Source organism: Anser anser (assembly GCF_964211835.1).
Source record: "Anser anser genome assembly, chromosome: 4".
Classification (NCBI taxonomy): domain Eukaryota; kingdom Metazoa; phylum Chordata; class Aves; order Anseriformes; family Anatidae; genus Anser; species Anser anser.
This window is the reverse complement of record NC_139724.1, coordinates 72,168,737-72,189,841: the sequence shown is the minus strand read 5'-3', so window position 1 is coordinate 72,189,841 and position 21,105 is coordinate 72,168,737. Positions and strand designations below refer to the sequence as shown.

Here is a 21,105-nt window from a genome sequence, read left to right as displayed (position 1 = left end):
AAAGCTGGAACCAGAGTCAGGCAGATAAGGGCATTAAGCAGTTTTCAGACATCTTTCTATTTTTAACATCATTCCGTGGAGCATTTCAGGTTTTATTCCATTCCCCCTTTTTTTTTTTTTCCTTTTCTCCTTCAGCCTCCACTCCTCAGCCTGCCCCGCTTATCAGAGTCTCAGTCTCCCCAGCTGTGATTCCTGCTTGTAGTCCCTAGGCACAGCCTGTAGAGACCATGCTGGTATTTTTTGTTTCCCCCAAGCACATCTTTAGAGCCCTCACTGTTGACAGTACCCTGAGTTTTTGAAAGAGGGGCCATTGTTCCTTCCTCTTGTCTGTGCTGGTGGGAGCTGTTGTGTTACATGCTCAGTCCAACAGTGTTTGCCGTCAAAAGTGGTTGATGATTGCCAGCAGTTACCACCCACCGTGATACCATAATTTCTCTCTGTGCCTAGGACAGAGGTTTGCAGTACCTCCTTGCCTGGAAACTGACTGGTTTCTCTGATGTTAGCACTAAAACAGATCCTAACATTCCTCAGGATGAGGGATGTATTTTTCTTTTGGATTTATGTGGAGTTGACACAACCTAAGACTTACAATCATGCTGGAAAGCATGGTCTTGTGAACCCTTGTGTTTGATTTCCTTTCCTACCATCTTGTTTCCTTCATCAACTGAGACTTGAGGCAAAATTTGTGTGAGAAATGAAAGATTTTATTATTGGCTAGAAAAGAAATGACTGTGGCCTATTACTCCACAAATAAGTTACTCCACAATGAGTACATGGACCGTTAGGCTGAAGAAAGGAATAATAAAAGCAGATAGATGAGGATGACATGGCATCGGATGACTGCCAGTACAGTTTGATCCCCATGGGCATCTGCCAGGCCCAGCAGGAAAGGTGACAGATAGCTCCTGAGAGATTCTGAGAACACAGATGTGACAATATCCACAGTCTGCCATCACTGTCATTAGACAGTCTGTGAAGGAAGGGGCCTTTCCCCATCCATTTTTTTTTTTCTGTCTTTAGGGGACATTTGGAAAGACCAAAAGGAGAAGGAACATGTCTTACCCAAACTGGGGTGGCCACATACTTGTAAATAATCTGAATTAAAAAACTGAGGTTGTGTCTGAGAATCATAAAATCACAGAATGGTTTGGGTTGGAAAGGACCTTAAAGATCATCCAGTTCCACCCCCCCTGCCACGGGCAGGGACACCTCCCACCAGCCCAGGCTGCCCAAAGCCCCATCCAGCCTGGCCTTGGGCACCTCCAGGGATGGGGCAGCCACAGCTCCTCTGGGCAGCCTGTTCAGTGCCTCACCTCCCTCTGAATAAAGAATTTCTTCCTTACACATGGAATACACAAGGTTCTGTTGTATTCACCTGTAAATTACACCCTATAAGATACAGTGATAAAAGACACAGAGCCACAGAATGGCTGAGGTTGGCAGGAACCTCTGGAGGTCATCCTGTCCGACCCCCCTGTTGCAGCAAGGCCCAGAGCAGGGTGCCCAGCCCCACGTCCAGGCGGCTCCTGGAGCCCCCCAGGAGGAGCCCCCCAGGCTCTGGGCAGCCTGTGCCAGGCTCCATCCCCGCCCAGCCCAGCAGGGCTGCCTGGTGCTCACAGGGAGCTCCTGGGCTCCAGTTTGTGCCAAGCACCTCTTGAACTGGCACTGGGCACCACAGAAAAGAACCTGGCACCACCTTTTTTACACCTTCCCTTCAGATATTTATACACATTGATAAGACATCATTGGGGTCAATATCAAGTGAACATTGAATATTCTAGTGAACAAGTGAATCAATATCAAGTGAACAAGTGAAATAAACCACTTCATTCATGTCCAGACCTGCAATATCACCCAGATTTAATCCTGAAATCGGTTTTGACCTTTTTGGCTTGTGTCAGGCCATTTATCTTCCTCTGGTCAAGACTTGAGAAAGACCTCTGCAGCCTTTTAAATACCCTGTCAAGGTGCATCATTAATATCCCCTTATTCTGGGATGTGGTTCCTGAGACATGGGTTAGTGGGAGTACAAGGACGGATGGCCCCTTTTGTCATCTCATAGCTGCAGAGTACAACAAGGGGCTGGGGAAATCCAGCGGTTGGAGTTGGACTTGCACCTCTTACCAAGGAGCAGAAGGGCCAGGTGTCTCCGTGGTCTGACCTGCGTGGTGCTGAGTAAAACCACTGCAAACTAGGTACCCAAATATAAATGTTTCATGAGTGAGTGACCTGAGGGAACAGAAGCACAGCACAGACAGAAAAACCTTCCGTAAGAGATTCTTAGGGCCTTGTTTGCTTAGCAGCCAGGAGGGTTCTTCAGGGTACAGAAGAGAAGGCTGAAGAAAATCTTCAAAGTTATAAGGGCCAAGAAGGAGAGCAAACTTTTCTCTTGTTCTGATGCAGGTAGGGTAAGTAAGTGCCTCACTAGAAATAGGAAGATTCAGGTTGAGCATGAGAAAAGATTTACGAAGCTTCAGACAATGGAAGAATGAGAACCTGGACAGTCTCTTCCATTAGAGGCTTTGGCAGAGGCTGGGCAAATTTATATCAGAAAGGTTTGCAGAGATCTCAGCCTGCTGTGGGGCAGACAGTTGAACTAAATGGTTTGCATCTCTCCTATACCTTTTTCCTGTGTTTCTACGATCACAAGTTAATCAGATTGGCAAGCACCTTTTTCCATGGATCTCCCTGTGTTTCTGTGCAGAGAGGACGAGGTCCAAGCCCATCCTGACAGGGACGCACCCCGTCAACACCACGGTAGACTACGGCGGGACCACATCCTTCCAGTGCAAAGTCCGCAGCGATGTCAAACCTGTCATCCAGTGGCTGAAGAGGGTGGAGTACGGCACAGAGAGCAAGTACAACTCCACCATCGACGTTGGGGGGCAGAAGTTTGTTGTTCTGCCCACAGGGGAGGTCTGGTCCCGTCCTGACGGTTCCTACCTGAACAAACTGATGATTACTCGAGCCAAGGAGGAGGATGCGGGGATGTACATTTGCTTGGGGGCAAACACCATGGGCTACAGTTTTCGCAGCGCTTTCCTCACAGTTCTGCCAGGTGAGTTATGCTTTTATTTCCCTAGTCTGAACCAATAGCCTGTGTCATGGCATTATTCCCAACTGCTGGTGCCCATTGTGCTCCGTGGGCTTCTGTGATGCTGTGCTGATGGAGGCTGGTCCAGGTTTAGAAAGAATTAGCAAATTGGGGGACTAAATTAGCTAAAATCAGGGACTAAATTAGCACTGATTTAAATCTGCCCCTGCTTAATCTCTCTTGCTGATGGTTCCTTTTCTCCCTCCCTTGGGTACAATGATTCCAGCAAAGCGAAATAAAATGAAGGATGTGCTCCTGTGTGAAACAGGTGCCAGGAAATAATACTGCAGTTGCAGGCTTCATCGACAGGGTGCAGGAGGTGAGAGGGGAATGGAACAGCAGCACAGTTTGCAGCCCCATTCCCTGACATTTCTCCTTTCTCTGGCTCTTATTTGTATTGCTTTACTGGTAAAAGAAAACAATAATACAGGATCATAAAATGAGAGAAGAATAAAAACTGTCCCGGTCACAAGGAAAGGAAAAGAATGAGTGTGAAAGAGTGAATGATTGATTAGTTAAATTCTTACCCAATGATCTCCTGAGGACCATTGTACCAAACTCACAGCTGCTTCCTGCTCTCCCTGGGCCCCAGAGCTGGTGGCTGTGTCCAAATGAGGCTGTATTGTGTGCGTTTCAGGCACACCATGCTCACTTTATCATTTATGCCTTTGCTTCCTGAGCATGCAGTTCTGCCCTGATAAATATTTTTCATTGAAAAGGGCATCTCCTTCTGCCTCATTTGGACATGTGAATCTAGCTTTAGAACCACCAGCTTTATAACAAAAATCTATCTTTCTGCTTTTTCTATCCTTTTTGCCACACATGCAAGGCCAACACAGCTAAGACAGTGCAGGGGCTGGAGCCAATATCAGAACATTTTAGCTGTCAGATCTAATGGGGTGTCTCTGGTCAAGATATCAATGAGACACCATTAACTCTTGCAGGCTGACGAGACTGGTTTTTGCATAGGTGGTGGGGAAAATGTTCCTGACTCCTATAACTAAGGCAGCATGGCTACTTCTGCTCTCTGATTGCCACACTCTATGTCTCAGTCGCGGTCAAGAGTCAACAACATGAATTTAGACACCAGCAGCAGGTTGCCAAGTAAAAGGAAAGTCTGACTGCTCCTTAGCGTCTTCTCCTGTATCACTTAGATTTAGGACGAAACTCCGGCTAGAAAGCTTCAGCTTATTTTTCTGAAGGACAATGCTGTATGGGTGGGATATAACTCAAAGCCTCTGGGAGTTTCCAAACTATGAGAGTCCAATCCAGCTCCCATGAAATCAGTGGGAGACTTTCCATTGATTTAAGTGCGACTACAATGAGGCCTCGTACCAGAACCCGTGCCCGAAGGCCTGTTGTTATTGGCAGTGACGGAAAAGGAGAACCCAGCTTGCCCTCTGAAGGAAAGATGTGGTTGCAAGGCCATGAGTTAGAAAAACACCATTTTGCTTGTAAATCTATCAGATTTGACACAGACAGCTCAGAAAAAACAGCATGCATGAATATCAAAACACTTTTGTGTCAGCCCAGCAGAGGATTTTTGCCAAGCAGCATGAAGACTGTTGTTTTGTGGTCAGCTGTTGGGGCAGTTCCCTGATCCTGTCTTGCTTTGAACAAGGGGCTGAACCAGATGACCTCCAGAGTCCCTTCCCAGCCTAAATTGTTTTGTCGTTTCCAGTGTTGATGGGTGAAAGTTTGTCTCTGGAGGTCAACAGTATACATCCTTCTGACTTCAGAGAGACGACACCATATATATTTAATATTTCAAACTACCCATAGGATTATTTGTCAAAGAGAGGAAAAGACATTAGGGTCTTAAAGAAGTTTGGCTTGAAAGTTAAATGATATATGTGTTTGAAAATAACGTGCTGGGCTGTTTGGATAGCCTGCAGCTTTCAGTGTTTCTGAGTGCTGTCCTGAAAGCTGAACTCTGCACCTAGGTATTTTTCAGGGCTTTTGGAAACACCAGCTGGTAGCTGTCTACACAGGGACTTTGACAGCTAGGATCCTACCCTAGGTCTCCTTTGGGGTGGGGTCTATAAATCAAGGGATCAGGCTGAGGAATGGGAATAGCTACTGATGGTTGTACAGGCTGCCAACAGCACGGTGGGCAGGGAGAAGGCAGGGGTGAAAGGTGCTTTCTGAAGCATCTTATCTCCTTTGTTAACTGAATTTGCTGCTAGAAAGCCAACGGCAGCTCCAGAGAAACTGGTGGAGGTGGAGCCCATTTGGGATTGAGAGTTGGACACGTGCTTTAATGTCATATGAAATTTCAGCTCCCTATTGCTTGGACACCAAGGAGAGGACAGCAGCTCACCTGTGTTTTTCAACCTTTCTCCCAGCCACACCAAAAACTCAAGACAACCCCTCCAAATCACCGCATTCATGCTGCCTGCCCTGTCAGAGCATTGCTGAGTAGCTCCAGTAGCACTGAACAAGGGTGCTAAAGAGTGTCTAAAGCCCATGCAGACACAGCTACGCCTGGTAAAGACAAGAGGGCAACGCGCAGTGGCTCTGCGTAACCCGGTCGTGCTTCCTGGGCTGCTGACATGGAGGAATTGCTGACATGTGCTGTGCTGTGTCCTCCAGTCTGGGCACCGAAGCCCACTCCATCGCAGAGCGAAGGTGTTAGGAAATTCTTGGGCTGGCTCTAGTGCATCCATTAAAACTTGAATAAGAAAGTTAAAAAATCCCCCAAAGGCCCCCCTCCTGACCCCTAAACCAGAGAAAATGAGTTGCTTGTCCTTCCAGGAGCACTGAAAAGCAAAACAGTTACCAAACTTCATGTGCTAGCTTGATTTCTCCCTTGTTACTTGGTCTGGCAGGGTTGCCAGACAGCCTGTACAAAAGCCAGCCCAAGTGTGACATCTGTTACAAATTTACTTTGCCTGCATTTAATTAACTCTTTCTGTCTCTTCCCTGCCACGATGTCCAGATCCCAAGCCTCCAAGTGCACCTGTGCCCCCCTCCTCGGCCAGCAGCCTTCCCTGGCCCGTGATCATCGGCATCCCCGCCGGAGCCGTCTTCATCTTCGGGACAATCCTCCTGTGGCTTTGCCAGACCAAGAAGAAACCCTGCTCCCCACCAGCTGCTGCCCCCGTGCACCGGCCGCAGCCCCGGGACAGGATCTGCGTCTCCCAGGTCCCTGACAAAGACTGCATCTCCTCCATAAACTATGAGGAATACGTCGCCCAGCAGCAGCATTTACTGTCCCAAGGGCCTGCGCTCGCCCCAGCCATGGCATCCAAAATGTACCCAAAGATTTACACGGACATCCACACCCACACTCACTCGCACGTGGAAGGCAAAGTCCATCAGCACCAGCACATTCAGTACCAGTGCTAAGAGGGTGGCCGTGTACAGTGGCTCGTTTGGGCTTTTCCCCCTGGTACCTCAGAAGAGACTGCTCTGAGTCAGCTCACACTGCCAGCAGTAGGCAAAGCAGACAGAAAAGATTATATATATAATTTTAAATATATATATACATATATATATAATTGTATATGCGTGTGTGTATGTGTGTATATATATATGTGTATATATCTATATCTATCTATATAAATATATATATAATAGAGAAAGACAGAGAGAGAAAAGAGATTTTTTTTTATTATTACAATCAGGATGTAGCCAAGGAATAATGAAGGAACTCCAAATCTCAGCAGCTAGGCAGCCATCCCCAACAGTGGAGCCTTCCTGGATTTTTTAATCAAGGTGGTGGCAAGTAAGGCAGGATGCAGGGATATGAACCACCACCTCCTTCCTCATGTAGCTAAAAGGAGCAAGAAAAGGCGACCGTGGTGCTTTTCCAGGTGGGCAGCCCTGTTCCCCTGGCACATCACTTGTTTTGGTGGGAATCCCCCAGACCTGTCCCACACAGGAGCACAAGGGAAAGCCTTTTCCCTCCGAGTGACTCGAGCGCTAAAGTACCTGAGGTTTAGTGCCTAAGCATGAGGAGACATGACCAACTCACCTCTTCCAGGGGAAAAAAATAACACAAGAGGGTCTGGAAAAGCTAATTTCTGTTCACAACGTGAAATGTCGAATGTTTCTCAAGCACAGTCGTTTTGTCTGCAATGCTGACCGAGCTGCTTGGTTTGATTTCTGCAAGTCACGTTTCTCATGGAGGGTTCTGCTGAGCAAACCTCACTGCCCCGGTCCTAGGACTCAGTGCCACTGCCAGGAAAAAGGAAGGAAGGAAGGAAGGAAAGAAAGAGGAACATTGTACAGAACACCTTTATATTTATATTTAAGAAATAATAATAATTAATAATAATAATAATTGAACTGCTGATGGCGAAGAAAGCAAAACACACTGTCCTTCTCTGATGGCTTACAGTGACAAGCTACTGGATTTTCTACGTCAATGCAAAATACGTATAAACATGAGAAAAAGGAGAAAGAAAAAAAGAGAATGAAATAATAATCTTGTAGGAAAAATTGCATTTGAGAAATATTCACCTAGGTTGTGTGTGGTTGCCCCCTCCCCACAGATAACAGTCTGGAAATGATACAACTACATTTCAGTTCAAACTACAGTAAAAACAGAAAGAAAAGAGAGTAAATAAGGACCGTATTAAATACCTATATGGACTGGAAATGAATCCAATTACAAATATAAAACCTTTGTAATTCTATATAGAGTTTAAACAAAGTCATGTATATTTAATTTATTTTGTTAAACAAGAAAAAAAATGTATGATATTTTCCTCAAAACAGGCATTTCTATACATATTTTTGATCAAAGAAAATAAAGATTTTTTTTTCAGGTTCTATAGATGCCATGCTCAGAAAACACTCAATGTAGCATGTAACCAACCATATTTCTCCTAACTTGGAGGTCATCTATCTGTATGCTTACTCACACCAGCCACATGTACTCTCCTAGCATCATCTCAGGTACTGCCAGTGCCACCATTTGCATTAGAAATTTGCATTTTCCATCATTTAAATGCTGATTGTGAGGGTGTGCAGTGGCCTGATCACTTCCCATGGACCCCTTCTCATCTCCACTAGCAAAGGTCTCTGCACACAGGGAAATCTGTTTCACTATGCTTTTTTAAAAAAATGAATCTTTTTTTTTTTTTTCGGGGCAGGGTGTGTTGGGGGGGTGGAGAGAGGTTACATTTGTTTTTTTTTAACCACAAACCTGCAGGGTTTTTTCTTTTCAAAAGAAAATTTTGTAAATCAAACATCGTAATTTGTGAGCCTGTAAAATGAGCTTCAGCCTCAGGGTGCCTGGGAGGGGAAAACATGCCACGGGGGTGAAACCCTTCATTTGTAAATGCTGCTGTTAGGCTAGAGGAACCAGCGAGGGTGAGCTGGGTGCAGCAAGGGGAGCGCGCGGGCAGCTGCTCCCCTCAAGAAGGAAGGTGCAAACCTTTCTGCTGCAAGTGGAGAGAGGCATCTAACCCTGTAGTGGCCACAATCTTCTTTAGACAAGGCAGGTTCAGTAACGCAGCAACTGTTTGCTGTTCAGTTTTGTTTCACAGGGAAGAAAAAAAAAAGACGTGCCAATTTTTAAGTTTGAAATTACTTCCTTCTCAGGCCTGTTCTGCAAAAGAGAAATCTTCAGCAAACCAGCTGCTCCAATTTAAAGTGAAACACTTCATTTAACCTGAAACAAAACAGTGCTTTAGGCTTTTCTTTTTCTCTGAATGTTTCCAAAATTATTTGCTCTGGGTTGACCTGCAGTGATTTTTCTGCCGGTTTGTTTGGATCATCAGCAAACCAAACAGCTCCCTGTTTGCTCAGCCGTAGCACTGTGAGGTGGGGCCCTCATTCAGCAAAGCACATACGCTCCCGTTCTCCTTCACCAACACGTGCTGCTCCAAAAAAGTTCCCTTTTTGCCTTAGCCACCTAGGTCAGTGGCCTTGTCCCTGCCCACTGATAGCAAGATGGTCTTTCTGTAGAGATTATAACTACACAACCTATACATATATATACATATGTGTGTATATATATTGGAAGCAGGAGGGTTTAGTTAAACTTTGTTAACACAAATTTTTGAAGCATCTAAAAGTTAAGTTCAGCTCCTGGGTGTCTCTGCATACATTCCCCCAGCTTCAGGGAGGCTTAAATATGAGTGCTGAGGGCTCTGCTTGGATGTAAGGCATGATGTAGGCAGCATTCTTAATGGCTATATTTTATGGAGTCATTTCATGGAAAAAGCCAAAAAGCCTTTATACAGTAATTGTGTCACCTTATTCTAAGAAGGCAGCACATGGCTATTTCCATGAGAGATTAAGGGCTACATCTCATAACTCACGCCTATGGGAAGCTACTTCTTGCACTGTGGTAGGCACCAAGCTACTGCACGTCTCAGCAGTGTTAGGAGCCTGGCAGATGACAGGATTCATCTGGAAGCCCATGGTCTTTTCTCAGCTATCTGCATCTGTGCTGCAGCCAGGGGACACGTGGCTCATGCTGTGATAGCAGTACCGAGACCAGCTTCAAAGGAGGAGGTGCATAATTGGTTTTATATGCTTCAGCTCTATGCAAACCCTAAGAGATGGTCTTACGACCCTTTTTTCAAGTGGCAGCTATATCACTGACCCTCAGAGAGAGAGTGAGTGGGCTAAAAGAAACAGTCCTGCATTTCCCACATAGAGCTTCCACACTGAGCATTACGCTCTCCACTGGTGCCTTCTGCCCCAAAATCCTGGCACTCCATAGTGTTGTATCATGAAATCAACACGTCACATGTTGCCAGATGGCTCAGGTGGAAGAAGTGGTTTCCTCCTGCCTGTAAAAGCTCCAGCCTTTAAACACAAACCTCTAGCAATGTTAACAGAGAGGGAATGCATCAGTAAACCCCCCCAGCATGGACAATGCAAGGTCTGAGCACAGCTGCAGTAAAGCCACTGCACTCAGAAGGCAGCTCTGGGGTGAGATGCTATAGAGGTCTCGATTTGCACATGTATTGTATATATTGTCTGGGTCTTGCACTGGCTTGCTGGGCCTGGGTGGGTTTTGTGTTTCAAGGAATTATTTTGCCTCTACGGAACACCCATAAGTGCTCTTACAAGTTACTCTGTCCCATGCGTACTGCATGCCATTTCTTTTTAGGGCTTGATTGTGCCTTGCATGTATTGCAAAGTCTTCCTTAGCCTAAATAAATTCTGCCAGGTCCTGCTCATGTCTGAATTTGTTTTTCATCAGTGGGACAAGATTTGAACTATTCTTTGTTTATGAATACAGGGCATTTACAGAAAACCATAGTCTTGCTATTAACTACTGATCCTATTTTGAACACAGTTTTTTATTTTATGCATTGGTACATGTATACATATAAGCATATAGATGTACATGCCAGGCTGTGATACAGAAGGCAGTTGTACTTTTAAAGCCACGGGGCTTTAAAGATCTAAGGAATTTCAGGCTTAAAGCTCTCCATCTCTGTTTATTTTATTTGCATTACAGATCAAACATGGCCTTACATGTCAGTTTGTGTGTGGCATTTTTAAACTTTGTATGGACAATCCCTGTACTGTTAGCTCTTTTAAACTGAAAACCTTTATCAGACATTTACAAATAAAAAGTGACGTGATTTTCGAACAGTGGCAAATACAGTAACTGAGGACATCAAAAAGAGACGGGATGGCACAGCATTCATACGGCTGTGCTGTGTAATAAAAACTAGAAAAAAGTATGCTCCTAGGTGATAGCATTGTATAAATTTAACATTTTTTGAGGGAAGGGGTGGTGGTGTGTCTGTGTGTGAGCGTGTGCACATGCGTGTGTGTACACAGGAGGAATATATGCTGGCATGATGAAGCACACAATACTGCAGAACTATTTTTGCACCATGACTTGATCTGATGATTTGTGTAAGTGCTGTGAATCCAGAGCAGACTTTTTAGAGTGGTTTGGAAAAGTTTTCTAGTTTTTTTAGTGACAAAGACTATTCCTGATTTCTTCACCTCCATAGCCAAATGCCATAGATGCAACAAGAGCCAAACTGCAATTAGGAAGATGAAAATTCGGGGTTGCTGGAGTTGATGGCAAAATTACAGTGTCCAGGGCAGAGCAGGGATTTCAGGATGAGGCCCAGCACTTCCAGCCCTTTGGGGTGAATGTGCGGGTGTCTCACTACTCTCTCAGAGGCAGCAAATGTCCAAGCTGTAACACTTTTAAGTTCATCTGGCCCTCACCCAAACTTCATCTTGGCCTGACCTGGACCTTGGACCCAAAACGCTCCGTGAGGAAACGGTACACGTGTGGTGGGAAAGAGGAAATATTTCTCTGTCAGCTCCATTTCTGTGACTGTCTGAAGATCTTCAGAGGTTTGAAATAATGGAATAAAGCCCCTGGGAGACACAGCAGTGGGCATAAACTGGGAGATGGTCAAAGGCTGATGGCGAATTTTTCATAGCTTTGCTTTCTAGGCATCACCTCTGCCAACATGGTGTACATTGTGTACCTAGGCCGCCGAATGCCCCGAGGTCAGTGATTATTCCACACAGAACACCCATTCCAGCTCTTGCAGATGCCAGTTGAAAAAAAATAAAATAAAAACACCACAGCATCCATTGGGAAATCAATTAGAGGCATGGAGACATTGTAAAACTTACATCATTGTTCTGGCGGGCCTATTGGCAGAGAAAGACGTGACAGGAGTTAATGGCCAGAGCAAGAAGCCAGGCACATTTAAATGGGAAATGCACACATTTTCGAAAGAGCTATCAAGGGAAGGGATAGAGACTGCATCTCTCACAAGCACCAAATCAAGGCTGGGTGCTTTGTGGGTGCTTCTGTCAGGTGCAAGGTATTGGGAACATCGTTAGGCCGAAGGGATACATCTAGGCCAGGTGGGCTCATCTGGCAGTCCCTTCTGGCCCTGAAGACACGTATATGGACTGAAACAAGGAGATGGAAGCGTGGGTCCCTGCTCCAGGCCGGGCAGGGGCTGGTGAGCATGGTACCCACACGTGTGCAGTGCAGGCCTGACAGCACTGCCTGGCACGTGGGCCTGGGCTGCACACCCAGCTCTGCTCCTTACAGCTCCGCTTGCTTCTGGGCTCTGAGTGTGCCGTCTCAGCATTTTCTGGCTTATTACTGAAGTAATGGCATTATTTATATGAAACGGAGTTGTGCATCGACATTTACTGTGTCTGCAAATAACCCCTTGTGTAAACAGCGGCAGAGGCCTATGTGTACACACATCCCACTCCTCCACGCTATCAGCGTTCTGGAAAATCTTGCTGGATTTGCTGCAGTTAGTGTCATGAAGGATTTACATGTGCATATGAATGTAAACACATGTGGTTAATGGCCTGCTGACTTGCTTAAACTTGTTGGTGGTGTAAGTGTCTTCAATCCTTTATATGCCGTGCATGTGAGGGGGCAGGATCCTGCTCTGCTCTCACCCTGGTGTGGACACAGTGCTGTCCTGGCGCTCGTTTGGGTATGTGTGGGCTCACATCTTAGGCTGTGGGGTTTGGCCAAAGTGAACCCTGCAGGTCCCCTACACACACCTGGTCCTGATGAGTGCTGGGCCACAAAAAGGGCACCTATGTGAATTCCTCTGCCTGTGATCCATGTAGTGAGGGTGCAAGGGGCACAGCCACGAACACACCCAGCTTTATGGAGTGGGTTTCACCTATGGATCTCAGCAACAACTTCACAGAGGAAGAAATGAGGCAGGAAGGTACCTGCTTGATGACATCCAGGGTCTGCCGTCCAAATGTGTTGGGATACACCCAGGCCATTGGCCAGGTTGGTTCTGCACTGGGGACCTGGGAGAAAATGCCTCTAATTACGAATCTGTAGGTATTTCAGACTTTCTATTTACCCTGTCTTACCTGAAAAGTGTTTCTTGGGCTAAGATCCATAGGTTACAAAAGTTTATTATAAATGCCAAAAAACAACAAACAAACAAACAAAAAAGTGGTATTGTAGTCGAGAATTAAACCATTTTTAATTTTTAAAATACTACTGGTGCATTGACTATTAAGTGGCATACACATATGTGTGCAGAGTCTGGAGGAGAGAATGTCCACTTTACGTTTTTTTTTTTTAGCCCAGGCATCTTTGTGTGTGCTCACCAGCTTCTGATCAATGAGAGCAATACATGGTACGATGACCTCTATTTGTTCCTAACTTAACTTTTACACTTCTTCTTCCTTTTCTCTTTCACTTCTGTCAGTCTGTTATAATTAGGATTTAATATATTCCACAGTATAAATGGGCATCAGCAAAGCAATGAATATTCTTTCATTTTCCCATTTTCACTAACCAAATCCAGTCTGCAGTGCTATTTCTATCCAAGCCAATCTATGCTTTGGTGAGAGGAGTAATAAATAACACTTTAGAGCTGACTTCAAAATGCCTTTTTTTTCTTTGATCTGAGTAATTAAAGAGTCAAGCTGCTGTTCCTGAGCATTTTCTGATGGAATTACACGAGTTACACAGTTCTTCATTTGTATGTCATTAAACATTATGTTTTATTGCTGCTGTTCAAACAATTAGTACCTAAATATGCCCCATATTCTCATAAAGAGGCAGTAGCAGTGCTAATGTTAATGCCCTGGTTAACAGTTTGTTTCCATCCAGAGTCCACCATCATGCTTGAATGCCATTTAATCTCAATCAGATCTTTACTGATGGCCTTCTGAAGTCGTTCTCTTCTGCAGTCATTTAACTGCGCAGTGAAGTGAGGATAAGTCGAACAATAAAGTTAAGTAAAAATGGCATTTCTCTTAACACAGGCATTTTTTAAAGTTCATTACAAGTTTTGGTTATAAAAAGGCCAGTGCTTCGTGGTGATCAGTCATTTTGACATTTTTATGGTGTTTTTATTACCCCTGGCTCATTTCCATACTAAAGGGAACATTTGTAACAATACTTGCTTGCTCTGTTATGATTAGGACTGTGCTTTTGCTGCGCTTTGTTCGGCTGTTGCTGCACTCAGTAACGCTCTTGGCACACGTCCTCCCAGACCCTACGGTGTGTTTATTCAAAGGGAAGGAAAAAGAAGTGTCTACTAAAACAATAAACTACTACTGCTTGCGTTAACATGGCCATAACTTCCTTGTTCTGCAGACAATCAGTTAGCAAAGCTGTTAGGTAAACTTGCTCCTTTGCTGTTGAAAAAATAAATATTCATGAATCTTGCAGCCATGTTTTCCTGTGCTTTATTATCGGGCTGAAAACAGTGAAGGATTTTAAAGCTAATAATTTAATCAGAGAGATAAAGATGGAGGCCCAGATCCTGAAACCAGTAGGAGATGGGATCCTCAATAGTCCTTAATAAGTATTTAAGGCTATGTTATTTCAATATTAATGTTTTCACTCATCCTGCTTAAGACAGGAGGTGAATGTGAAAAGAGGAGTTGTGAATGATAAAGAGGGACAAGTAAAATAAAAGAAGCAGATAAAATTAAAGACTAAGATTAAAATAAAAGTGGCAGGGTTGCTGTTGCATGCTGTCAACTTCACCTGCCCCCAGACTTAGGACAAACCAGGGCTCAATTCCCATATAACAGGCCGTTTCTCTGGAGCACAACACTGGTGAACCCCTTTAATATGAAACACAGAATCATAGAATAATTATGGTTGGAAAAGACCTTCAAGATCATCTGCTCCAACCATCACCCTACTACCAATGTCACCCATTAAACCATGTCCCTAAGCACCAGACCACGTTCTTGCTTTGTCTGGATCTCAAAGTGAAGTAAGAATTTGTTTTCAGGCCTGGGTTCATCCTAATTAAACAAGATAGTGAAGTTAGGGACAGAGTAATTGTGAGTTTCCTTAAACAGGGCAGAAGAACTGGCACTTCCCAAAGCTGGTTTGTCTTATGGGTGGAGATTAAGACCCACGAAGGTGTTTACTGTTCCACTGAAGCCAACAAATTAAGCTAGATTTGTCATCCAGGTACCATGAAACAAAAGGATGAATCTGGGTTTTGGTACAAAACAGAGAGTTGGAAAATGACAGAAATACACTGCAAATTGGTAAAGTGCCCATATACATTAATTTTTCCCAATGGTAGAGTCCTAAGCAAATAATTGTGACTTTCTTTATGCTGCTTGGTCTCAGAGCCTGGGAGGTTGGTGCTCTCCCGAACCCTTCCTGCCCATGAATAGGAAACAAAGGGAGGGAATCCATGGGGAGAGGCTGCCGGGTGGGATTGCCTGCTGGTACAAGCCCCAGCTTTCATCGCACTGCTCCCGTCGCAGTGTGCCGGCCCCGGCCCCGCGCTGCCAGGAACATAAGCTGCCCTCTGTCATGGTTCAATGAGAGCAAAGAGCTCTCCTGCTTGACATCAGAAGAGACGCATTTTGATGTTTATCTGAAAGCCTCTTCCAAATGTGCGTGCACAATAGAGACTGCGTGTGAGGACAGGTCTGGGACGATAGCAGAGAGAAGTGATAAAACGCTTCTCTCTCATTTTGGTGTGTTAAGACGTAATACTCCCATATGCCAGAAAAGATTTGTAAGGGGCCATAAAGTCAGCACAACTCTGTTTGCACTTGCTTTTTGGTTCCTTGACAGTGATGCAGGGGCCTCTGTGCAAACACGGCTCTGCGGTTAGCATTTAAAGTGCCAGTCCCTTCAGCATTTAAACTGATTTGCCATCTTGGCTGGAACAGGCACCTACAAAACAAGAAGGCAGAAAATTGCATGGACAAAACGAGGTCAGAATGGAACCTAAAATCAAGGAAACCCTGCTTGTTCGGTAATTTTAGAAGATACTATGGTTTACATACGTGGTTTACATATCATCGTTTCCAGAGTATCTATGCTCTGGCCACTACTGCCTACTTGTTTTCCCTACATCCCCGTGAATCACAGCAACAACCACTCTCTCCGTGCAGAAGAGACATTGAAATTCAGAGAAACAAAGAGTTTATTTAAGCAGCAAGAGCAGAGCTATGGACTTAGATTCACACAACATTTCCAAATTAATGTCTGTCCAAACCAATTTGTCATTATATCATTAATGCTTCTTTGACACAGGGAAATCACAGGGCATCTGCTGTCTCTCAGAGCTTCAAGCAAAGCAAGACCAAGATGAACTATTTCCGAAATCTGAGCTGGTGACAGAGTGAATATACTGGAGTGGCTGTATACCAGTGCTGAGCTCAGTTTCTCACTCAACAGAAGGTACAGCTAGTTTGTTATTCCATGCAGCATCATGATTTATCCTTATTTTTCCCAAAACATGGTCTAAAAGCCATGAATGAAAGTGGAACCATTCCCCCAGCCACCAGGTGAGGCCATCAGAGTTGTTGTTTGGGTTGAACTTGACCTCATAGAAGTCACTGGGAATTTGTATGCTGGACTTTTTGGGAGAATAATTCATTTATCTTCCAAAGTTAACAGCTTTCTGACAACTGCTGTCATCAGCACTGAAAAATTACCTTTTTTTTTTTTTTTTCTGGATAAACATGTGCAAAAGAAATATGAGGGGATACTTTGTTTTGCACCATCCTGGAGGACCCCTGCAAGAAGTATCAATGTTGAACCTTTGTCCTGCATCTGCCACAGAAAGTTAGCTATGTGTGTTTCCAGCTCATGCACTTCCAGCAGTCGAAAGTTTTTATCAAAGCCCATGTGTTGTCCTTCATAAAGCTGGGAAAAAAAAAAAAAAAAGAAAAAAAAACACATGATAAATAATTCACATTTCAACTAGCATTAAATGGAAACTTTACGAAGCAGATTCAAATTGTTTAATAAACACTGATAAGTCCCTCCAGGAGTATCAGGCAACAAATGATAGACAATATTTTGGCAACGAAGAGAAATGGCTGCTTCCAACAATTATGGATGACCAGACTGTCAAGGAAACATGTTTGGATTGTTAATCTTGATAGTTTTTCATTGTTGAGATCGTAGCGGGAGGCACAAGTTCAGTGAAAACTGTATCAGATGTGAACGCTTTGTAACTGTGTGATATTAAATTTTGGATGTTTGGTCATGCAGAATCAATAAAATAAAATAAAATAAAATAAAATAAAATAAAATAAAATAAAATAAAATAAAATAAAATAAAGTAAAATAAAGTAAAATAAAGTAAAATAAAGTAAAATAAAATAAAATAAAATAATAAGTCACCAAGAAGTTCAATTTCCAAAATCTTCAGTGTTTGTACTATCTTTAAAATGTTATTGTAAAGATTATAAGGATTTGTTCTTGATGATTTTTAATTTTCCAGAAGAAACACTTCTTTGAGAAACACTCAGAGAAGAATGTTTGCAGAGACAGAACATATTTCTGCTGTTTTCAATCACAAAGTTTCAGTGAGCTTCTTATGATTGTTGCTTTCATATTTGTGTCACCAGGGTTGGATGATATGGAAACCTGTTCTATTGTTTCCAAGACTGTCAAACTTTTAGCTGTCCCATGGTTGTATTTGTAATATTGTAAGTATTTGGAGTATAAACAGTATTTGGAGCTCAGAAACTAGATTTTTTTTTTTTTTTTAAATCTAAGCAGTGCTTCCTTTTAAAATGCACACAGTTGAATTGTCACCCTTTCATGTGATGTTCTCACTCAATATACGGGAGATGGGCTCTGTATACTCCTGCCCCTGCAAAGTTTCCAGCCAAAGCCCTGGAAGTTGTCCCAGCCTGTCCTGATTTACTGGGCACCCTCAGCTCAGCATGTTGATGCTTGGGATTGCATGGGGATGAAACCAAGAGGTATGGGCTGGGCAGGGGAAGGAGTCGGGTGGTTTGCTTCCAGACTCTGGGGTGAAGCAGCATGAGAGCTGTTTGGATGAAACCTCCAAGCTTGCAGCCACCCTAATTCAACCAAACCCTCGGCAGATGTGTGCAGGATGGGATGGCTTTGGAGAGGAGAGGGACACTAGTGCCCTGGGGCAGGCTGTCACATCTCTCAGCCATGCATCCCAGAACAGGAGTGATGGCTGTGCTGAAAGCCTGTGAGAGATTGGCTGAAAATGGCTTAATTAAATGTAGCCAAACGAAGGAAAGAGCAACTTACCAGCATCCATATTTGGAAGTCTTTCATGGCCCATCATCTGCCATCATCTCAAGCCAAGAATCATAAGCATTATAACAAGGAGATATACTTGAGCACAGAGGATTACAGTTTTCTCAGGGACTGTTGTCATAAACCCCATAGTGGGTAGAGCTTAACATAGTTTATGATAATAACTGAGTATCACATTGCCCGTAGCATCAAAAAATGACAGCAAAATTCAGGAGCAGGTGGGCAGCTTTAATTATACAGGCTCCAAAGGGAATAAACACTGGGATGGTTTTTACTGTCTGTCTGGTATGAGTCAATCCACAATGACCTTACTGGTGCTGATTTGGTGAGAATAAAGCATCCAGCCCATATTTAACCACACAAAGTCTCTTCCCCATGCCTCTTCTTGTGAGAACAGAGAAAACAGGCTTTGTAGGAGGAACTAGGGGATGTGATACTGCCAGTGATCTGCACAGATCGGGGCTGAAACACCAGACAGAGGAAGTACCCGAACAGCTGGGACTGCAACAGATGTTCTCCAGACAGCTCTGCCTCATGAAGATGTAGTATAGTAATAGGTCATGTTACAGAAACAGAAAATTAAAAAGAGTGATTTTACATGCATGAGCACTGGCTCCCTGGGCCCGGCAGTATGAGTGACACTGAACAGGGAAAGGCAGCTGGGATCCTTCCGAAGAGATCTTTGTGTCCCTTTCCACCAGAACACACTTTCCTAATGTACAGCCTCTCCAGCAGGAATAACAGGGCCTGCAGTACTGAAATACAGCAGGAGTAAATGCAAAATCTCCTTGCCATTCCTGCAATTTACAGGCGGATTCTCGATTTCTCGGTGCCTCTGCTTCAAGGCTTTTAGCCTCCTCTGATGCTTCCCTTCCCCTGGGCCATCACGCAGGCAGTTTCTTGTATACCAACCAAGAAATGTGGAGTAATTGTGGGACTTGTAGCATCTTAGCCTGAAATTTCCCTAGGTGCTTATCTTTGGTCCTCAGAACAGCCAGAGGAGCCCGTGATGGTAAACCCAGGGGGCGATCTCCCACCTCAGCTCGGTCACAGCCTCAGCCAGTGAGCGACACCACGGCCACCCAAGGCTCCCAGGAGTGTGGCCAGGACAGCTGCTGCCTTCTTTTACTCTTGGTAGTGGCAGCTGCTAGCATGCTACTGTATTCCTCTAGGAAGAGGGAGGCTCTTGCTGAAACCACGGGGCACCAAACCTTCCTTTCCTTCATACCAACACGTGTCCTAATCACCAGGTCACAGGGTTTCTTGAGAGCTCTCCAGTCTTTTCCGTGAGGCTGGGATATTTAACAGCCAGGAATGCAATAGCATTGAGGTCAAATGGTGAACAAGGAGCAGAGAGCAATATCTTCTATTTTTATTACTTTATTTTTTTTTTTCCAAACTAGGTATCTATTGCTTCCACATCTGGGGGAAAAAAAAAAACAGCTGGTTTTGTTCACTCTTTCCCTTTTGATACATAGAGTAATTTGTAACTTTCCTGGCTGGTTGCTGTATTTTAATATGCCCCCACAGTTTTCTTCCTTCACTCCTTTTCGACACAAAACTGAAGGTTGCCCTCTTGCAGCCTGAACACGCATTCCTCAGACCCTTTCAATATGTTATCATCACTGATGTTTTTCATGGTTATCTTCTGCAGCAATGCCAATAAGATACATTAAAAAACTCCTACAGTAAATGGAAATGGACTCCATAGGCTATTAAATATATTTAAATAAACACATTAAACAAGCATTAAGAAAAGTGAGTATTCTTAAGTCAATGAAATAAGGTTGCAAGCACACAAGGGCCCCATAACGGCAGTTTCATTACAGACTCCCGTACATATATTCACATGTTCCAGCCTCTCTGCTAATATAAGAAAAGTGTGATTTGTCATGTCTTTGCATGATATCACTGCCCTGCTGGCATTTAAATAATTACAATACATTGCAAAGTGCTTGGGACCAAAGACATCGCAGTCCCAAATGGGAGGGCCTCATTTTGCTGTGCCTCTCCAAGTTCGTCAGGTTCCCATAGCAACACAGATCCCATCAGATAATTAAATAACACACTCAAAAACGTATGGGGCATCTACTGGGGATTTCTTAAAATGTTTACATCTTCTTTACCACTCATGGTTTTTGGCAAGAAAATAGTTTCATTCAGGCAGTAGCACACCTATTGTAATTTCTTCCTCACTTGGGATTACAGGTTATTATTTTAAAATTCAGAACAGTAGGGATATCCCACATAGGGATAGATTGATTACAGTTCCCTATTTTTCTTCTTCCTGAATGGAGACATCCTGTGAAAACTCTGGTGTTACACTTACCTGGGAGATTATGTTAAGGTATCTGGTCCTCGCCATCCCAGACTGTCCTTTGTTTCTGGTCCAGACCAGTCCTGTGTTGTCATCTCTCATGCCCCATGAAGGAGGAACCTCCAAATCAAGCAGTGTCCCCACATCCTGGTCCATCTAGCCTCCACACTTAGTGATTTGAGGTTAGCTAACATATTCTGTCTAATGCAGCCCCAGTGGAATGCCTTGGGAAGAGCTCCCATCTGAAACCTCCACAAAATGCCCTCCCCCCAACAGCAGCGTGCCAATTCCCCTCCCCAGCCCTTCCACGACCCCATCACCAGCTCTTCCCACCAGTGGAGGGGGGCACTGAGATCTTTCTACATGATATATATATATATAAAATAAATAATAATAACCTTCATAAATGCAGCCAGATTTGCAGAGGCTTCTCTGACCTGCTCCCAAACCTCTCCACAGTTCACTCGTCCCCAGTATTTAATTTGCAGCATGACTCTGCTGTACACAGGGCTCCCACCAGCCTTTCCCATCATTGCAGGAGAAGAAGACCCTTGAGGGAGCTGGGGATCCTCATGTTGCTTTTTTTTTTTTTTTTTTTTTTTTTTTTTTCTGCTGAAAGCACTGTTTTCTCCCAACTGCTGCAGAGGAGAAAGGCAGTAGAGCACAGCAAAGAAATCGATAGGAACCTGCATGATGCTGAATGCATTTGTACTGAACTCTTGGATAATT

At 44.1% G+C, this 21,105-nt stretch overlaps 1 protein-coding gene across 4 annotated transcripts in view; it reads left to right on the top strand.

Annotated features, from left to right (window-relative positions):
• The window catches only part of FGFRL1 (fibroblast growth factor receptor like 1), a 173,600-nt gene extending 162,948 nt beyond the window's left edge, over positions 1 to 10,652 (top strand). For all 4 annotated transcript variants that reach the window (XM_083833809.1, XM_083833808.1, XM_083833810.1 and 1 more), the window contains exons 6-7: positions 2,705 to 3,058; positions 6,033 to 10,652. In XM_083833809.1, the coding sequence (XP_083689935.1) occupies positions 2,705 to 3,058; positions 6,033 to 6,442 (764 nt within the window). In that variant the 3' untranslated portion in view covers positions 6,443 to 10,652. The remainder of the gene's footprint in view (positions 1 to 2,704; positions 3,059 to 6,032) is intronic.
• Positions 10,653 to 21,105: the final 10,453 nt, after the last annotated feature.